The following is a 13,821-nucleotide window of genomic DNA, read 5'->3' as shown; positions in this document are numbered from 1 at the left end:
TTGTTGCTCACATTTGGAACCAGTCCACATGGCCACGTCACTGCCCCAGCCCTCCGCGCACGCACCCGCCCACGCTTCATACCTCCATGCCACTGAGACGGGAGTGCCCGGAGGGACGTGCCAGCTCCAGGGCTCACCCACAGCCAAAGGGGAGCAGGGAGAAGGGGCTCCAGGCCCCCGCGGACTCTCCTGCACCCTCCACACAGCTCCAGATCAGACGGTTGTGCGTTGCTTGGGGCAGGAGCAGTGCGTGACCCCAGCAGCCTCCCAGGAGCCCCGAGGGGTCATCCTGTTCGCTTCCTCCAGGCTGGGCTGCATCTGTGTATGCGGCCACTGCCAGGTCAGAGATTCTGACCTTAGAGTCTGTTTATTATTCTAGTCCTGGTCAGCAAAGTGTACCTTAAAAAAAATTAAATATTTTTTATTACAATTCAAAAATCGTCAGCCACCCCTGGCTGTATTCAGGGGCTCCTCCCAGCTCTGAGCTTGGACATTTTCCCTGCCTGTGCTGGGGGGACCATAGACAGCGCCAGGGTCAAACCCAGCCCCCCTCCCCCCATGGAGGCCTGCGCTCAGCCTGCTGAGTGCTCGCCCCGCCTCCCTAAGCGGATCTTGCCTGAATCATCAACGTAGCAGTTTGGGCCCATTTCTTCCAAGGCCGGAGACCCTGGGATTCTCCTTCCCACCAATTTCAAAGGGCTGACAACGCCCAGAGCTGCCTTTGCGCATCACTGCAAGGAAAGGGGCCCCCAGCTCGCCACTGAGCCTGAGCCCGAAGGAGCACCACTGCCCTCTCGTGGCCAGTTGGCAGAGGCACAGCAAGCCTTCCAGGGGTGAGTGTCCTTTCTGAGTTCCAAGCTTGTCCTTGTTGCAGTCAGGCGCTGACCCTTGCTGCTTCCTCTCTCTGGAATGTTCTTTGTTCAGATCTTAGCTGGCAGTCCCTTTCTTATTCTCTTGACCTCAGGCCAAATACTGCCTCCTCAGGAAAGCCCTCCAGGACTACTTAGTCCGAAACAGCCCTCAGTCCTAGCCCCTCCCAGACCTCTTGATCCCGTTATTTCACCTCTCTCAAGCAATTGCTGCTAGTTGGGAATATTGGCTTAAAGTCCATGTCATTTGCCTTTCTCGCTCAGCAGTGTGAGGCCTGGGAGAGCGACCAAGAGGTGAGCAGGGCCGTGGGGCTCCCAGGCCCGCTGCGAGGTGAACAGAGCATAGTCCGGGCTCAAGAGACTCCTGGGGTCTTTCTGGGACCCCCATGCTGCTCCTGAGCGTCTGGAAGGGCTGCCCCTCAAAGTTCCACGCCTCTGGCCACGGGCCCTCAAGGAAGCTGAGCTTCACCCGCTCCTGAGGGGTGGGTGGTGATGAAGGTCAGCCTCGGAGTGGCCCAGGAGCCACTGGGGCAGGAGGTTCTCTGAGGAGAGTGGCCGGCGACTCTCCGGGGCCAGGGTCTGGCTGTGGTAGTCTGGGTCTCCCGCCAAGCCATCGCCAGTCCTCTGATGGCGGGCTCGGCACAGTCCTGGGGCATCTGGCCACGTGCCTGGGCAGTGGTGGTGCTCATGGGGCCTGGGGTGACCAGGCTCAGTGGGTCTGAGGGAGTCGGGACTAGCAGCATCGCCTCTGGGTCGGGTCTTCGGGGGAGAGCTTGACGGAGTCCGTGAGGTAATTGTCCAGGATGCTCCGGTACTGGGGGAGGGAAGGGGACATCATTATCCTCGGTCCCTGCGCCAGTGGCCAGGGGCGGGCTCCACTGCTGGGGGCCCCAGAGCCGGGGATCCCCACTGCCCCTGCTCCCCATCGCCTCCAGCATCTTCTTGGGTCCCAGAGCAGTTCTGTGGCTGGGCCAGGGGCCAGGCCTCGCCCAGCCCGAGTCATGTTTTCCAGACGGGAGGCCCGAGGGCAGCCCCCTTTCTGCCTAGACTGCTCCCTACCTGCCTCCCACCTCTCCGCTGCAACCTCCAGCTCCTGAGGAGGCCCAGGACGCCCCTGTTCTCAGGTGCCAGGGGCCTCCCTGCCCTCTGCCCTCTGCCCGCCTTCTGTGTCCAGAGAAAACCAGCTCAGTCAGGGGCGCACTGGTCTTCTCACCTGAGACCACCCACCCTGGGCAGGGCTGGGACGGGGGGCCTTTCTCTGCATCTGGGGCCTCCACAGAGCCCTAGGGAAGTTCAAGAGCGAGCATGAACTGGTTTTGTGAGCAATGTGAGGAGGCCACTGGGTGGGCACCCTGGGACACCTTCCCAGTCTCTCGCGGCTGCTCTGGGCAGGACCTGGGCACTCACTTCTGGTGGCGCTTGCACACAAGCTGTGCTGTTTAACGCCTTTCCAGGCTCCGCTAGGGTTCCCTGTGGCTCCTGGAAGCCAGGCCCAGATGAAGGCATTATTTATTATTTGTACTTTAAAGAGTTGGGCTGGAGCGATGGCACAGTGGTTGGGTGTTCGCCTTTAAGCGGCCGACCCAGGTTCGATTCCTCCGCCCTTCTCGGAGGGCCTGGCAAGCTACCGAGAGTATCGAGCCCGAGTGGCAGAGCCTGGCAAGCTACCCGTGTGTATTGGATATGCCAAAAACAGTAACAATAAGTCTCTCAATGAGAGACGTTACTGGTGCCCGCTCGAACAAATCGATGAGCAATGGGATGACAGTGACAGTGACTTTAAAGAGTGGAAAGTGGTGCTTTAGGCAGTTTGCAGAAGTTGCTTACAGACACCAGAAAGAGAAGAGGGTGACCCAGGATTCAGGCAAGAGCGGGTTCACTTGGTTCACTCAATGTCTTTGAAAATTGTCTTAAACTTAAAAAATAAATTTGCAAGCTTTAGTTTTAAAGTGACTGGGAAATCTGCATGCATTTACATTCCTGGCCCTTGGAAATTTGCTTTTTTTTTTTCCTTTTTTAATCTGCCTTGGACTGGAGCAATAACACAGTGGGTAGGGCATTTGCCTTGCATGCGGCTGACCCGGGTTCGATTCCTCTGTCCCTCTTGAAGAGCCCGGCAAGCTACCGAGAGTATCTCGCCTGCACAGCAGAGCCTGGCAAGCTACTCGTGCTGTATTCAAAATGCCAAAAACAATAACAAGAAGTCTCACAATGGAGATGTTACTGGTGCCCGCTCGAGCAAATCAATGAACAACGGGAGGACAGTGCTAATCTGCCTGAGGCCCCATACAGTCAAGGCAAGTGCCCTCTGGAATGGCCTACCTGGCCCAGCCCCTCACAGGCTTGCTTATTTATTTATTTATTTACTTACTTACTTAAAAAAATAATTTGGGTCACACTAGCTGCTCCCAGTTCAGGAGTTGGGGGAGGGGACCTTGTGCAGTTGGACCTGGGCCCTTGCACACAAAGCCTGCTCGGTCCATTGGCGGTTTCTCTGGCCAAGTTACACTCTTGGAATGGCGAGTGTTTCTCCTCTGAATTTCTGAGTGACCGGCACAGCAGAAAGACCTGCTACATGGGCTCCTAGGTCGAGGAGGAGTCCCGGTGTGCTGGAGTGACCAGCAGTGCTGCCTGGAACTTTCCGGGGCCTTGCCCAAGACCCAGGAACTCGCCTGTTTCCCTGACCCAGGAGCACGCCTGTCTTCAGAGCTTGCCTGTCCCCCTGTCCCCAGAGCTCGCCTGTCCCCCTGCCCCCAGGAGCACGCCTGTCCCCAGGAGCTCGCTTTGCTTGCTCACCTGTATTGCCACTCAGGAGAGCAGGCCGAGCCCCTGCAGTGCTCCTTCCTGACACTTGTTCCTGTCTGCTGAGTGACCGCTCCAGAGGCCGCATGAAGCACCCTATCCCTGAGGGTGCCAACCCCTGCAGCCTTGACAGTGCCCCGGGCCGGTCCTGGGCTCCTGAGGGCTCCTGGTGAGGACTCACTATGCCCCACAGGCCCGGGATCATGCAGCACCTCAGGCTGAGGCTGGAGGAACCAGCCTGGTCCAGGGCCCATCACACTCTTCTCTGTGGGAGCGCAGAGACCAGCAGTGCCGATTCCAGAGCGGGGACAGTTGAGGCCTCTCAGAAACAACGAGTAATCGACCCCACCCATACCCCACCAGGGCCAGTCTGTCCCCTGGAAGCTCCCAGTCCCCCAGGCCCTGGCGCCACTCACCCTGGACAGAGCCCGACCGGCCAGCATCTCAAAGGCTTGCACCACATTGAGGTCACTCTTGGCACTGACTTCAAAGTAGGGAATATCCTTCTCTTTACACCAACCTTGGGCTACCTCTCGGGGCACCTGAGAGAGGGAAAGAAGTGATCACTGTTTATAGAACATCCTCCTTCTCCTCGCCATTCCCCACCACTGTCACACCCCCACCCCTCTAAACATTGTCACATGCCCCCATCATCTCCTCTGCTGTCACAGACCCCACCATTGTCACATCCCACCCCCATTCTCCACATTCTCACACCCTCTACTATTGTCATAGCCCATCCCCCATCCTCGACATTGTCACATCCCCAACCCCACCCCTGTCATAGTCCTACCACTATTCTATTTATTTTTTTTGTAGGTCACACCCAGTGATGCTCAGGGTTTACTCCTGGCTCTGCACTCAGGAATCACTCCTGGCAGGCTCAGGGGACTATATGGGATGCTGGGGATCAAATCTGGGTTGGTCACATACCAGGCAAATGCCCTCCCTGCTGTACTATTTCTCCAGCCCCTCCTTGACACTTTTATACTATTGTCACACCCCACAACCACCGTTATCACATCCCCAACACCATCCTCACCACGGTCATATCCCTACCACAATCCTCGACTTTGTCACATCCCCATCACTGTCACATCCCCACTCCCACCCCCCACAATTGTCACACCTTCATAACATCCATCCCACCAACTCCATTCCACTCCATCTTCGTGTCCATAATATGTGTGTAGAGAGAGCGACATTATTTCGTAACATGGATCTATGGTTTGGCTGTTTGGCTCCATTTTACAGAGGAGAAAACAGGAGCAAGATTGGGCAGAATCACCACGTGCCCTCTGCTGCTTCGTATAGCCACCACTAGGATCCTTTCCTGCCACTGGCACCTTTTTCAGTCTCTCTAAAGGGAAAGGGACACGATGGACACCAGGCTGGGAGGTGTCCCTGCGAAGGTCTCTGCTTCCCAGGACAGAGTCCTAGGAATTCTGCTGAGCTCCTGATGTCACCAGAGACGCCCAGTGGATACTTGCTCCTGCTCCCCTTTCCTGAGCTTTGTTGCTCCTTTGGGTTCAGGCCCACATGAGGTGATGTGGGTTGGCGCTGGGCCTCAGTCACGCAAACTAGGCAACTGCCAGAGTCACATCCTCAGGCCCATGTATTTATTCATGTCGAGGCAATGCCAGGAGCTGGTCTTACGAGATCCCTTTGCCGATAAGAGCGCCATGGCTCAGCGCAGCCCTTGACTGAGGACAGAGATGACAGGCAGCCTGCAGCTGCCTCTGCGGGGCCTCTGCCCTAGAGCAGCTGCTCTCCTGTGTAGGGCATGTGCCTTGAGCTCAGAATCAGGGCCCTTCCCAGCTCGGAGCCGGAAGGAATTCATCTCTAAACCGAACGCAAGACCCATCGCCGTTGGAATGCTCAAAACGCCCCGGCAGCCCGCCTGCTGGGCGACTTTCAAATCCAAGTGGTACCACTGGGTTTCACGTCGGAGGTTTTGTGAGAAGAGTTTTGTGAGAGGTTGCAGCTTGGCTGTGCCTCTTTATAACCACAGACTGAATTTGTTTCAGGGGGGCCTGGGCTTTTCTTACAGGGAAAGGACCATTTCCCAGAACAGAGACTCCTGGGGAGATGAACACAGCCTCAGGGAATCGCTTCCCCTGCTCTGCTGGAAGTGCTGTTTTATTGGGGTCCCAGAGAGCTTCAATGTCAGCTGTCTCACAAGCCCAGAGCCCAGGGCCCCCTCCCACAGAGCCTCCGCCCCCGCCTTTTCAACAGGGTGCAGCCTTGGCCAGGGAAGCGGCCACTCCTGGGAGACTCCTCTGCGCAGGCGCAGCCTGGCCAGTCTTCCCGGAACTCGGACCAGGAGCCCATCTGGGCCTGGGCTTGGCGTTGCATCTGAGGCTTTCCTGCCTTTGGAGCCAGGGGCCCCAGAGGCCGCCTCAGAGCATGGAGAAAACCCTGGGCTGTTTGCAGGAAAGATCAAAGGCCCGCAGCTAATGAAGGGCAGGGCTGCCGTTTATGAGTGTTCTCACTAGTCACAAGCACAGAACCATAAGAAACAAACACACGGACAGGCCGGGATGGCACCTTAGTCAAAGGCTTTCTGCCTGTTTCCAGGCAAGACGGGGCATGTCTGCTCGCTCCTTTCTTCACAGCTGCCCCTGCCCGGAGCCCGTGACTAGCACAGGCACGGAGGCCGAGGGTGGGTGGCAAGAAAGGAGCAAAGGGGGCTGGAGAGAGAGCTCAAAGGCTCGTGATGTCCCGGGTAGCACCCCCAGAACAACTCCTGAGCATCAAGCTAAGCACCACAGGGTGTGACCCTCTCCCAAACGAATCAACCAAGCAAATAAAAGAGAAGTGGAGAGAAAAATGAAGTCAGTGCCTATCTCAGGGCATGCTAGCAGAAGCCGAGAGGGTCCCCAGGGCACCCAGGGACAAGGCCAGGATGAGCAAACATAGCCACCTCCTGCTTCCTCACTGGCCCTGCCCTGCCCAACAGTGCAGACCTGCACAGGACATGCTTCACCTCTGTCCCCTGCACGTTTTCTCTCTTGGGTTTACCGTTATCTACCTTAGTCCTCAGGGCACATGTTCCTACTCCCCAGAGGACAGCCTTCCCCACAGCCTCAATCATAGTCTAATGTGCAAATTAGGCATAGGAAGGGAAAGCAGTAACTAGTAATAAAGCACTGTATCACTGTCGTCCAGTGGTTCATTGATTTGCTCGAGTAGGCACCAGTAGCGTCTCCATTGTGAGACTTGTTACTGTTTTTGGTATATTGTATACGCCACGGGTAGCTTGCCAGGCTCTGCCATGCAGGCGGTATACTCTTGGTAGCTTGCCAGGCTCTCCGAGAGGGGTGGATGAATCGAACCCGGGTCGGTCCCAATGCCCTACCCGCTGTGCTATCATTCTAGTTCCTAATAATAAAATAGAACATTAAAACAATATGCGTGGGCCAGAGAGATAGTACAGTGGGTAGGGCATCTGTCAGAAGTGCAGCCCCACTATGTTTCATCTCTGGCACTCCATATGGTTCTCTGAGCCCTACCAGAAGTGACACTTGAGCAGGAGTAAGCCCTGAATACAAACACAAAGCAAAACAAAAATAGACCATAGAGCAAGTTTGGAGAGTGTGGTCTCAGAATATCTCATTATTCATTATATTTTCAGACCATGGTGATATAAGGGGTTTGTGAGCACAAAGGGAGGGATGCCTGGAATGTCAGGTGACTTAGCTGTAATTTAACCTTTTCATACCCTCTTGCTTCTCCATCCAACTCAGAAGGCTGCCTGGGAAGCAAGTTGTGAACATAGCACTTTTTATTTTTCTCTTCCAATTCAAGTTATAGCATTCAAATTTGAATATTAGTCTTTTCTTTGATTTACAAAAGAACTTATTTATAATGAATTTGGAAGTGTACTCCAGGTGTGGTACTTGGAGACACTGAAGGACAATTTTAGAATTTGTTTTTAAAATTTTTTGGAGGGGCACAGCCAGGGCCCTCCTGGCGGTACTCGGGACCACACGTGGTACCGGGGATAAAATCTGCATGTGTGCCTCACCTGCTTTACTATTGGTGGGTCCTCATTTTGCTTTTGGCAGGAAATATATGGTTGACAGTTTGCTTTTCCTTTTAGAGTACTACTTATTTATCAGAGACTAAAGGACAACATGAGTTTGCTAACTTATGCTTTGCATCTCATTTACACTCAGGTTAATAATCATGCCTCTTAAAATTAATGTCTCAAATATATGTAAATCCACTACGGAGAATCAGAAAGAATATTTTAGACATATAATCTCAACACTATCAAGCAACAGTATCAGAAACTGCCTGAACGTGGAGCAAATGAGCACGATGCAGGCCTGCCACACCCTGTGATTCTCCCACACAGACTATATTGTCTTCCAGGGGGTGCTGTAGCCTCCAGTGCAATTGGGGGTTGCATTTTGCTTAAAGAAAGTTAATTTTTCAGAGCATGTTGTAGCACTGTAGCGCTGTCGTCCCATTGTTCATTGATTTGAAGCAGGCACCAGTAACATCTCCATTGTGAAACTTCTTGTTACTGTTTTTGGCATATGGAATACGCCACGGGTAGCTTGCCAGGCTCTGCTGTGAGGGCGGGATACTCTCAGTAGCTTGCCGGGCTCTCCGAGAGGGACTGAGGAATCAAACCCGAGTCGGCCGCATACAAGGGAAACGCCCTACCCGCTGTGCTATCGCTCCAGTCCACTGTTAAGTAATTTTAATTTTTTTGAAAGGGGGGGCAGTAGGCCCAGTAAGTTTGGAAGCTTCTATTGGCAGACTAAACTCTTTCTGGGGGGAGTGGGAGAGACCACACCTGCCAGTGCCCAGGGTTTATTCCTGGCTTTGTGCTCAGTGATCTCTCGTTGTAAGGCTTGAGACCATGTGAGGTGCTGGGGAATAAACCTGGGTCGACCATGAACAAAGCAAGTGTCTTACCCACTCTACTATTTCTAGGATCTAGTATCCAGTATCTCTGCAACCCCAAATCTGCCATTTTAAACAACTAATAATTTTTTACTATTACCAAGGAGCAGGGAATTTTAAAAAGTCTAAGTCAGGGCCTGAGAATGAGGATTTGATCCCTAGCACCGCATGGTTACTTGAACACACCAAGAGCAGGCAGTGAGCACAGAGCTGGGAGTACCTCAGAGTGTGGGCCCCAGACTAAGACCACAAATAAAAAAAAAGTTTAAATTAAAAAAATACCTAAATCAGGGGCCGGAGCAATAGTACAGTGGGTAGAACGTTTGCCTTGCATGTAGCCGACCTGGGTTTGATCCCCAGCAGCCCAAAGGGTCCCCCAAGCACCTCCAGGAGTAATTCCTGAGTGCAGAGCCAGGAGTAAACCCTGAGAATCGCCAGGTGTGACCCAAAAAGCTAAAAAGAAAAACAAACAAACAAAAACTTTAAAAAAAAACCCTAAGTCAGTAATCTATTAAAAATCATTATGGCAATATATATGTTTATTGTGATAAAATAGACATAAACCTAGAGCTGGCATTAACTCTATGCCATTAAACATTTCCCATTTTCAAGACCTTTTATCATCTCCAATCTAGCAATATGGTTTTAGAGGGTCATTTTCTCTTTGTTGAGAGTGGAAAGCTCTCTCCCTACCTTCTCAGCTTCATGTCTCAGAGCAAATAAGGAGAGCCATCATTTCCACTGATTAAACTTCCCACGTGCTTTTTATAAGCATTGCTCTGTCAACGTGTTTTTTGTTTGTTTGTTTGTTTTTTTTATCAACTTTGTCCTTCTATTTCTCATGAAAATCGAGAAGGACTCTCAGGAGTTAGAAAAGCAAAACGGATCGTCTTAAGGCTTACTTGGAGAGTGTGACTCTGTCCTGGGAGAAGCTGCCCCAGGTTCTCTTGGCTCTCATTGGGACAGGGTGGAACTCCAGGAACTTTTGCACTGATGAGGACCCTGGGCCCCTGGCTGGCCGTGTCTGTCCAGTGGGAACTGCAGGCAGAGCCCTCAACCTCTAGTCTTCTTGATCTTCATCATCATACTAGAAAGCACACCTATGACACTTCCCTGCCATTTCCTGTACCTGTATACCTGTATAGTTCACTGCCTGCTCCTCCATTGCACATGCTCAATAGATATAAGTTATCTAAAAAAAAAAAAGACTAGGATATGCATAAGCTGTGCCATCACCCTATCTCCCAGGCATAAAGCCAGACTCCCTTCTTCTCCTGGAGGCTTGTTCTCCAGTCCAGCTGGCGGACACCCTTCCTGTTTAAGCTGTTCTCTTGCCAGTAAAGCTTCTCTTTTCTAGCATTTGCTCCTGTGCTTTGTTGAGGACAACACTACCTTTGCTCCTCAAATATCCCATGCAACTGTGTCTGTATTTGAGTCCAGAGAGGGGGTGCCCGCTGCTGCCCCCCTGGGTCTACCCTGAGGAAGGGGCACCATCCTCTCCAAACCAACACAGGCCTCTCAGCAAGTCCCCTCTACCTCCCCCACTCCCAACCCCAAAGTCAGCCTTACCTCCTCGCTTAAAAATGAAAACGTTTTGTTTTGCTTTGGGGGCCGCACCAGACTTTGCTCAGGGCTTTCTCCTGGCTCTGTGCTCAGGGCTCACTCCTGGTATTGCTCAGGCAAGCATCATATTATCCCTCTGGCCCCACCTCTGCCTTTAAAGTCCCCTGCAACCCTCCTCCTGGGGTTATTTCTGCACCCAACGCAGATCTCAGAGAAGAGATCTTGGACTTGCCTGGGTCTCTACTGTTTTTGTTTTTTTTTTCACTTATTTTTGCTGTCGTGCATGGATAGAACTCAGTTCTTACACGTGCAAAATGAGTGCCCAGCCTCTGAGCTGCACGCCCCCGTCAATTCCTTGTTTCTCCTCCAGAAAAAAGTTCATGCCTGGGTTTGGCTTGGGCCCATTTCCCCTCCCAGTTGGTCTCCATCCTGCCGGGTCCCCCTCATCTAAATACTTGGAGTACCCTTGCCATGGAGCTGCGCCTCTCACCACACCCACATTGCTTCCCTCTTAGCCCTTTCTCCCCATTAACTTCTTCCCGGCCAGACCCGGACCTCTGTCAGATGTCCAGGTCTGATGCCCACTCTGTGATATGACTGACACCTTTGCCATCAGCTTCCTCTGAACTCATGCCTGCCCTCTTCTTAGAATTCTTAGCATGCAGCTGTTGGCCCTCCGACCTGCAGCTACCCTCCCCCACCCCTCCCCACCCACTCCCAGGCTCACACAGCCCTGCTCTACAGTCTCTGGTCTGGGGGAAAGCTGATTTAATCATAATACACACCGTTACTTCAAGCCGAAGAACAAAGCCCACCCGGAAAGCTCTGGGGCTTGGCAGCTTCACCGGTGACGAACACCCACTTGAGGGATCTTGGCGAAAGGCACAGGGCAGAGGGGACAGGTGCTCTGGCAGCTCTGGTGCCTACGGTCCCCAGTACCACTACTGATTTCCAGCAGCCCCACAGATTTGTGAGCACCACAGCAGGATCTCACTGAGCGCCACAACTCTCAAAGACGTGTGATAGTTCCTGGCCAGGCAGCGCGACTCTGGTGAACTCGTGTGTGAGACGCCAGACAATAATCTGTGCACATCAGCTCAGCTTGTGATCCCTGTGAGCACACGTGCAAGAGGAAGCTTGCAGGGCAGACCTCGTGGGCACTGCTGCTGGGTGTGCTGGCGCCACAACCTGCTGTCATACCGCCACCATGAAAACTCTGTGGGCACCCCTGCCAGGGCTGTGGGGAACCCGATCACAACAACAATGGGGGTCAGGGGAAGGGACGGTGTCTCCAACATATATAAACCAAAAAACACTGACAGTTGTGCATAATAGAATCTAACGTATAGAACAAAAGCGGAACCTCCTTCAGTCTCAGCTCACATTAGGGGGTTCCTTTGCTTGTGCTCTTCCTGCAGCCTGAAACCCCTTCCTCCAGGAAGCCTTCCTGTAGTCTGGGCTGGAGTGGCCGCCCTTTCCCTGGAGAGAGAGCCCAAGGTCTATAGCTGCACCCGCTGTCCTACGGCATCACGATTGCCCTTTAAAGTGTGAGTCCACCGTAGACTGTGAATGCCGAGGACCCGTTGGTGCAGGTCTGTGTGGCCGGCACATGGCAGCGCTTCCCACCACGCCCGGGGGATGAGGGAGCTAAATGGTACCTGCCGCTCGGCCAGGTCGACCTTGTTGCCCAGCACCACCATGGGGTAGGACTGCTCCATGGGAATGGTTTTGGCCAGAACGTCTCCTCTCCAGGTCTCCAAGGCTTCAAAGGACTCCAGGTCAGTGACGTCAAAGGCCAGGATGCAGCCGTCGGAGCCCTTGTAGAACGTGGACACCATGGAACGAAACCGCTCTTGTCCACCTGTGTCCCAGATCTGGGGGCGGGGGGGGGGAGGGGGTAGAGCAGTGATTCACAGGTCAAGGGGAGTGGCCTGAGGGGCCCAGCTGGGCCCCAAAGCTTCCTTTCCTGGGACGGAAGCATGGTCCTTTAGCACGTGGGTGTCTTTGATCTGCTGATGTGCGCATGCCCGTGGCCTTATAATTGCACCAGCACCCCAAGACTCTGCTTCCACCCAAGCTCAGGTTTCCCTGGGCTGTCAGGGCAGGCACTGGTTCTCCCACTGGTCAGTTTGGAAACTGGGGACTTTGGGAGCCAAGACACCCACAAAGCGTAAGAGAGGCATGTCCCTACCCTTGGATTAGCGCACGCCCTCCACCAGCACCAGGAAGTTCTTTTCAGAGTCAGATAACAAATATTTGCGACTGCAGGTTTCTGTGAGATGACTCCGCCCTGCAGGGGGTGGGGGCGGGGTGGGGGGGACAGCAGCCTCAGACTGGAAGCAGCTGGTGGGGAGGCTGCGTTCCCACCAAACTTTGTTTACACAGAAAGGAGGACCAGGCTGGCCTCTGAGTTGAGCTTCTCGAACCTGCGTTCTAGATCTCTAGCTTCCCCTGGCACATTCCTGTCTGTGGGTGTGACTCTCTGACGTGTTCATTGGCCAGGGAAGGGGCTTACCTGCAGCTTCAGCGTTGTGTCATCCAGGATGATGATCTTGGAGAGGATGCTGGCCCCGAGGGTGGTCTGGTAATCCTCGGAAAACGTCTTGTGCACGTACTGGTGAAGGAGCGAAGTCTTCCCCACCCTGAGGAGCCCCGCAGACCCAGTGAACACACACACACACACACACACACACACACACACACACGTATACTCCCCTCACCTGATCCTGCAGCCTTACCTGCCGCCCTCCCCACCCCCATTCTAGCTGCTTAAGATTCTCTACTTCTTTCTTTCTCTTTTGAGGGAAGTCTCAGAGCAGTACTCTGAAGACCTGAAGGCCTGACCCAGAGATTCTCATCCAATGCGGCCCAGTACACACGTGCTCGGGCCAGAGCCTGCAGTGCTGGTAACCATGCATGGCCAGGGATGGCGTGTGCCTGACGCTGCGCCCTCTCTGGTACCCCAGATGCTGAAGTTCAAACACCGAGGACATGCTTTAAGCAGCTAGTGCCCGGAGATGGGTTTCCAGAAGCAGGGACCAGAGTGGGCAGAAGGTGTGGAGGGAATCAGTGTCCCGAGGCGGGACAAAGTGATAGCCGGGGAGGTCGAGTCATAGCCTGATTCCCAGTCTCGTCTGATCAACTGACTTCCCTTCATGGGTGTCACCCTGAACCTGGCCAGGAGATCTCAGCACTGGGGAGACTGATGCCGACCCCGTCCCCGCCGAGCTGGGCTTACCCCAGGGATCCGATGATGATGAGCTTCAAGTCCACCTTCTTCCGTGGATTCATGAAGGGACTGTAGAGCCTGTAGGGAGACAGAGGGCAACTGCACACCATGGGGTGGGCCCCACTTTCCCTCCCAAGCTGCAGACCACTGTTCTGGGCCCAGAGACCCAACAGGGGTGGGTAGGAGGAGGTCTTGAAAGAGGCCGCTGATTCGGCAGCCTTCCACACCCACGCCGTCTCCCCATGTGCCACGTCCCCTTGACTGGAGACGGGTGACCCCCTACAACAGGCACAATGCTCACCCCTTTCCGCACCCTGTTTCTGAAGGCAGCCTGGAACCCAAGATGTGCACCCTCAACGCCCAGCGCCTCCCTCCCAGCCAAGCTTAGAGCCAGAGCCAGAGGCAGTGCAGAGCGAAGCGAGGCGGGCAGGCCCAGGGACC

At 54.0% G+C, this 13,821-nt stretch overlaps 1 protein-coding gene across 1 annotated transcript; it reads right to left on the bottom strand.

Annotated features, from left to right (window-relative positions):
- Window positions 1-250: 250 nt before the first annotated feature.
- On the bottom strand, window positions 251-13,455 carry RAB7B (RAB7B, member RAS oncogene family). The gene is made up of 5 exons (XM_004610064.2): window positions 13,390-13,455; window positions 12,667-12,793; window positions 11,810-12,025; window positions 4,088-4,213; window positions 251-1,683 (listed from the first exon to the last, which is right to left on the bottom strand). The coding sequence occupies exons 1-5, from the start codon at window positions 13,440-13,442 to the stop codon at window positions 1,603-1,605; spliced, it is 603 nt and encodes a 200-aa protein (XP_004610121.1). The 5' UTR covers window positions 13,443-13,455; the 3' UTR covers window positions 251-1,602.
- Between the last annotated feature and the right edge of the window lie 366 nt (window positions 13,456-13,821).

Source organism: Sorex araneus, chromosome 7 (genome assembly GCF_027595985.1).
Source record: "Sorex araneus isolate mSorAra2 chromosome 7, mSorAra2.pri, whole genome shotgun sequence".
Lineage (NCBI taxonomy): Eukaryota > Metazoa > Chordata > Mammalia > Eulipotyphla > Soricidae > Sorex > Sorex araneus.
This window is presented reverse-complemented; position numbering and strand designations above follow the sequence as displayed.

Excerpts from the sequence above, each read along its gene's own strand:
- RAB7B (XM_004610064.2), bottom strand. The coding sequence starts at position 13,442 with ATGAATCCACGGAAGAAGGTGGACTTGAAGCTCATCATCATCGGATCC. Across the intron at positions 12,794-13,389 it reads ATCATCATCGGATCCCTGGG|GGTGGGGAAGACTTCGCTCC; the intron begins GTAAGCCCAGCT and ends GGGGCTCCTCAG. Across the intron at positions 12,026-12,666 it reads ACACAACGCTGAAGCTGCAG|ATCTGGGACACAGGTGGACA; the intron begins GTAAGCCCCTTC and ends CCCCGCCCCCAG.